A 6,493-nucleotide genomic window follows, 5' to 3' on the forward strand; every position below is an offset into this window, starting at 1 on the left:
AAGTTGGCATCTAATCTGCCGAGGCCACTGGTGTTGCCCACCTTGTTTTTGTTGCTGCCATAGCTCCTGGTGTTCTGCCAGGAAGAGTTCCCACTGTTTCCACGGTAAGGCTGGCTAAGATATTGGTTATAATTGCTGCGAGAGTTGCCTCTCCAGCCTCCTCTTCTTCCTCTGCCCCTAAGAGAAGAGGAGCCACTACCATTAAAGCTAGTGAAGGCACGTTGTGCAACATATGCAGAAGGTATGGGCAGCAACGGTGCAGTAGCTGGAAAGGATTGAAGAGAGCTCCTGTGTAAAAATTCATGTGTAGATAAGTGACTATGGAGCTCAGAGTACGCAAGAGGCTCAGCTTTGGTCGACAAACTGGTGACCAAATCCCGAAATTCAGCACGAAGGCCACGAAAAACATAGAGATTGAAGTCAATGAGGGAGATAGGTTTGTCTGCTGCAGCTAATTCATCAAATAAGCCTTTAGCTTTCAGCAGGTACAGAGTGACAGTATCATCACTTTGACGAAGATCCTGGAGAGAGCCATGTAACTGCATTATCCTAGAGTTGGATAGAGAGGGAAGAGCACGTTCTAGGGTGCTCCAAACACTTGCTGAAGTTGGGAAATCCACCACAAGGTGTAGAACATCAATGGAGAGAGATGAGAGTAAAGCACTAAGTATGAGTTGATCTTGTTATCTCCATATGAGATAAGCTGGGGAAGGACCAGAAGTAATGTTGGTAGAGGCGGCAGTAGAAGGACTGGAAAGATCAAGCGAAGAAGGGCAGGAATGTGAGCCATCGACAAACGAGAACACCCCTTGGCCAATCAGATATGGCTTCATCTGCATACGCCAAAATAGATAATTGGAATTGGTGAGTTTGAGGTTGATGACCTGCTGTGTATTTGAGAGGGGAATAACAGCTGCTGTCACGACAGAGGGAAGCATGACTGCATTGATGTTTGGAGAAGAAGCACTGACATTGGTGTTGGGAGGAGAAGGACTGCCAGTGGTGCCAGCTACAGCAAAAACTGAAGGATCCATATTGCAGAAAAACAGAAGTTGACAGATGATAATGTTCAGGGAAGCCGAAACCGTAGTAATACGCTGATGGAGCAAAGACAGTATGTACAATTCAACGTTGCAGAATCAACGTTGAAGCAGAGAAAGCTGAAACAGAAATCAGCAATAACCGTCTGAGATTTTGAAGCAGAGAAGAAATCAAAAATCAGCAATGAAGTAGAGAAACAACGTTGCAGAATCAATGTTGAAGCAGAGAAATTTAGAGGGGAGCAGAGAAGCAGTAGAGGGGCTGCCGTTTGAAGAATAAATCTGTTAAGATAAATTAGGCTCTGATACCAAGTTGAAACAAGGTTTATGATAATTGAGAGGCTTAACCTAATGAGATAGCCACCTCTATTATTTATAGTATTAGGGCAGTACATGTGTTACAGTGTAGCATACTACACATGATAAATCAATACATTAATAATACAATATTTCCTAATCTAACACATTCCATAATAAATTATAACTTTCTACTTATGGTTCTATTTAAACAGCTATCAAATCCTGTATAAATTCAATATATTGATTTGAAAATTCAGTGATTCATATTGTAACTTTGATATTAAAATAATTAAAGAGTTGGCTCGACTAGATTTGAGCACCTCAATTAAAACTTGTTTGATCTAATTTAGTTATGTCTCAAAATCCAGAATATTCAAGCAATAAGTTATTTAGTGGTTGAATAGTGGTTGATCAAGGTATTTAAGAATGCAATTATCTTCTCCTTAGCTAAAAAAGTACCAAACTAATGGTAAAAACCTAAGTACTTGTAAAAACAAATTCAATAATTTTATGGGAAAAACAATAAATAATTCCTTAAGTTCCAAGAACAAAAGTGTTTGTTCTTGTATTTCAGAATGATTAATGCTCCGAAATATATGCAAGCTATTTAGAGTCGAAAAAGTTATGAACCTTTTACTTGGATAGTTTAAGAGGTATTAATAAACCTTAAACCTTGTTGTCTTAAAAGAAGAGAAAGACTAAAAGTTATTTGCTTTCTGTCGCATTAATAAGAGACAAATATTCCTTACACACCATTAAAGAGAAATAAATATCTTTTACATATTATTAATAAGATGGTACGTGTGGTGGACTCCATAAGTGACCTTTTGAACATTTATAAATATAGAGAGATCATTACCTTTGATGTGAATAAATCATTTAACCATTCTAAAAGTAGGACTCTTTAGCCTTTTACGCTTAAGACCTGAGATGTAGCCAAACATAGATAAAAAAGAGTGTGATGGTTTATCTAATCTGTAGCACCTTTGGTTTAATTAATAATCTGGATATGATATATTGCCATACTCAAGTTACCTTGCGTTTAACTGATAACTAAACCCAAGCGTATCGGGTCTGGTATTTTATCAGGTCCACGTTGCCTTGGGTTTAGCTGATTGCTAAACCCAAGTGTATTGAGTTTTACAAACTGCCAGACCTATGTTATCTTAGGTTGAGCTGATTGGTGAACCCAAGTTTCTTGAGTCTGGCATTTCACCAAGTCTTTGTTGCCTTAGGTTTTTCAGTTGATTATCGAACCCAAGCTTCTTGGGTTTGACATTTCACAAGGCTCATGTTGCCTTGGACTCAACTAATTGTCAAACCTAAGTGTCTTGGGTTTGGCATTTCATCAGGCTCATGTTGCCTTGAGTTTAGCTGATTCGTGAACCCATATGTGTTGGGTCAGGCATATTGCAAGATCCACATTACTTTGGGTTCCGTTAATTGCCGAACCCAAGTGTATTGGGTCATGCATGTTGCTAGAGCCATGTCGTCTTGGGTTTTTTCAAGCAATAAAAATATAAACAAAAAATATTGACTTATCACAATCAAAGCTTTTCTTCTCGTTGTTTCTTCTTCTTGTTGTGATGCTTTTATTCATGTACAATTTGTTTGAACAATTTCTTTTCTTACAATAAGCAATATTACAAAAACTTCATGAATTGATATTAGTCAGTCTGTCAACCATGTGATTCAGGTTAAGGACTACACTTGGTCAAATTACTTTGTTAATTTATTATATCATAGAAAATGTCAAAATTAATTTATCTTTAATCAACCCAACACTGTATGATAAAATTCAATAATAAAAAAAAAAACACATTCTTCTCACAGGTAGTCTATGCCCACAATTAATAATATATTAAAATTATTATAATAAAGGGACCATATGTTATACATACAGTTAATTATATATCAAAATAATTATAATCAAGTTTATAGACCTGGAGGTCCAATTAAATAATTGAGCTTTTCACGTGGGGAAAGTCTTCAATGTATATAGGTAAACATTGTCCTAGCAACTAAATTCTCTTTTACTGCTTTTCTCCAAAGAAATTAGACGAGTAAAAAGTTTAACAATAAGAAGTGTAAGAAAAAGGTAATTATCGTAATAAAAGACATTCATTTAGTATTATAATGCTTTTAAACAGACATAATATTTTCCTCCATAGTATCCATACATTATTATAATAACTGATGTTCTATGATATTATTTTGGCATGATTGATGGAGCACAATCGACTTTCCTTCAACTGTTTACATTTTCAATACATGCATTATCTAATATGTAGTCTCTTCGAAGAAACCCACTGCCATTATTAACCATATATAATCTGAAAAAAAAAACAATTAGAGATTAATATTGGTAACAAAATAAAATTAAAAAAAGAACATTGTTATAGAAATAAATTATCTATTAAAAAGAAAGTTAAAAGAACTGACCAATTTTGTAAGATATTTTTTAATAAGGTGGAGCTTAATTATTGGATGAATGAGGTGATGGAGATAGAGGAGGCGGGGATTTAAAGAAAAAGGGAGGCAAAAAGAACCATGGAGGAGGTGGAGATTTCAGGGTACGTGGAGGGGAAGAAGAAGATGGAGGTGGCGGGGATTTAAAGAAGAAGGGAGGAAGTGTAAACCTCGGAGGTGGAGGGGATTTAAAGGGAAAGAAGGGAGGAAGTGTAAACCTCGGAGGTGGCGGGGATTTAAAGAAGAAGGGAGGAAGTGTAAACCTCGGAGGTGGCGGGGATTTAAAGGGAAAGAAGGGAGGAAGTGTAAACCTCGGAGGTGGCGGGGATTTAAAGAAGAAGGGAGGAAGTGTAAACCTCGAAGGTGGCGGGGATTTAAAGGGAAAGAAGGGAGGAAGTGTAAACCTCGGAGGTGGCGGGGATTTAAAGGGAAACAAGGGAGGAAGTGTAAATCTCGGAGGAGGTGGAGATTTTAGGACATATGGAGGGAGAGTAGGAGATGGAGGTGGCGGGGATTTAAATGGAAAGAAAGGAGGAAGTGTAAACCTCGGAGGAGGTGGAGATTTGAGGACATTTGGAGGGGGAGTAGGAGGTGGAGGTGGCGGGGATTTAAATGGAAAGAAAGGAGGAAGTGTAAACCTCGGAGGAGGTGGAGATTTGAGGACATTTGGAGGGGGAGTAGGAGATGGAGGTGGCGGGGATTTAAATGGAAAGAAAGGAGGAAGTGTAAACCTCGGAGGAGGTGGAGATTTGAGGATAGGTGGAGGGGGAGAAGGAGATGGAGGTGGCGGGGATTTAAAAGGAAATAAGGGGGGAAGTGTAAACCTCGGAGGAGGTGGAGATTTGAGGATAGGTGGAGGGGGTGGAGGAGAAGTATAAGGAGGTGGTGGAATTGGTGAAAGTTTTGGAGGGTATGTCGGAGGAGTATAAGGATGTGATGGAGATAAATTGGGAATTGGGGATGGGGATAGTGATGGAATGGGTGAAATATTTGGAGGGTGTTTTGGCGATATATAAGGAGGTGATGGAGATAAATTGGGATTCGAGGATGGAGAAAGTGGTGAAATTGGTGAGATTTTTGGAGAAGTGTAAGCAGGTGATGGAGACAGATTGGGATGTGAGGATGGGGATAGTGACGGAAATGGTGAAACTTTTGGAGAGGATGTCAAAGGAGTATGAGGATGTAATGGAGATAAATAAGGGGATGGGGATGGGGATGGAAAAGGTGAAATCTTTGGAGGGGATGTCGGGGGAGTATAAGGATGTGATGGAGATAAATTAAGGGATGGAGATGGTGAACCTTTTGGAGGGGATGTCGAAGGAGTATGAGGATGTGATGGAGATAAATTAGGGGTTGGGGATGGGGATAGTGATGGAATTGGTGAAACATTTGGCGGGGATGTCGAAGGAGTATGAGGATGTGATGGAGATAAATTAAGAGTTGGAGATGGGGATGGTGATGGAATGGGTGAAATTCTTGGAGGGGATGGTGGTGAAGTATGAGGAGATGGAGATAAATTGGAAGCCGGGGATGGGGATTGGGATGGAATTGGTGGAACTTTTGAAGAGGGTGTAACTGGAGAAATATTAGAAGGTAATGGAGGTAAAATGGGAGCTGAAGATGGGGTCGGAGGTGAAGCTGATGGCAATGGTGGAGATTTTTGTGGCGGAGGTGGAGATTTTGCTTGTGGTGGCGGAGGTGGAGATTTTGGAGATTTTCGTGGCGGAGGTGGAGATTTTGCTCGTGGTGGCGGAGGTGGAGATTTTCGTGGCGGAGGTGGAGATTTTGCTCGTGGTGGCGGAGGTGGAGATTTTGCTTTTCGTGGCGGAGGTGGAGATTTTGGAGGTGGTGGGGGCGTTTTCTTCTTATTTGAAGGTGGTGATGATAGAGGCGGCGGCGGTGTTCCTTGATTAAGAAATCTTGATGGCAGAAATGGAGAGTTTTTGTGATTATATGGTAATGGTGGGTCTTCGTGATCATGAGGTGGCCTAGGAGGTTCCTCAGTATCATAAATATTGGCCGCCACGTTAATTGCTATTAAACCGAAAACCATGGCATGCACAAGATAACGCCAAGATGGTGACGCCATCCTTTCGAACTCTTCCCGATAATCAAACTTGCTCTCGCTAATTAGCTTCTGAACAAGGAATGGACGTGAACAATTGCTTTTATAGCTGTGTTTTTAGTGTATAAAGACGAGTTGATCCCCTGTGTATTTCAGTAATTAAGGAGGCCTATCTAATTAATGGAACAATAATCATTGCTAGGGGTTGTACCCTTTGGGTAATTAACATAGCATAACTGTAATTTTAGTGGACTTTTTAATTGAAGGGACCATTTAATCCTATGGTTTATTAGGTGTAACCACAATATTTAGAAATCGTCTTATAGAGACGCTACAAGTCAGTTTAATTTAGTGGACCATCTAATCCTATATATCTTAGAGGGTATGCTAAAACCTCTCCATCGGAGTCAGTTCTTAGCATCTAGCACCCCATCCTCATCACAAAACGAAAATGAAAAGCACTAATTGATTTATTATGAGTGGTGAATAAAACTATTAATCAATATAATTTGTCAAGTTTTTAAAATTGTTTTTTCTTTTCTTTTCTATTGTGACTTTATAGAATGAGAAACTTTATGTGTTTTTGTTGCTGGGGTTTTAGTAAACCATGTGTTAAGTG

At 39.4% G+C, this 6,493-nt stretch overlaps 1 protein-coding gene across 7 annotated transcripts; it reads right to left on the reverse strand.

Moving 5' to 3' along the window:
* Positions 1-3,442: 3,442 nt before the first annotated feature.
* Positions 3,443-6,050, reverse strand: LOC118047129 (uncharacterized). Of its 7 annotated transcripts, none has more exons than XM_073412412.1 (4): positions 4,214-6,050; positions 4,028-4,072; positions 3,783-3,979; positions 3,443-3,673 (listed from the first exon to the last, which is right to left on the reverse strand). In XM_073412412.1, exons 1-3 carry the CDS (start codon positions 5,896-5,898, stop codon positions 3,817-3,819), a joined length of 1,893 nt encoding a protein of 630 aa, XP_073268513.1. In that variant the 5' UTR covers positions 5,899-6,050; the 3' UTR covers positions 3,443-3,673; positions 3,783-3,816. The 7 variants fall into 7 exon arrangements, with proteins under 7 accessions (XP_073268513.1, XP_073268507.1, XP_073268504.1 ...); XM_073412406.1 differs by adding an exon at positions 4,121-4,165 and having other exon boundaries at positions 3,783-4,072; positions 4,214-6,049; XM_073412403.1 differs by having other exon boundaries at positions 4,028-6,049.
* Positions 6,051-6,493: the final 443 nt, after the last annotated feature.

This window comes from Populus alba, chromosome 1, assembly GCF_005239225.2.
Source record: "Populus alba chromosome 1, ASM523922v2, whole genome shotgun sequence".
Lineage (NCBI taxonomy): Eukaryota > Viridiplantae > Streptophyta > Magnoliopsida > Malpighiales > Salicaceae > Populus > Populus alba.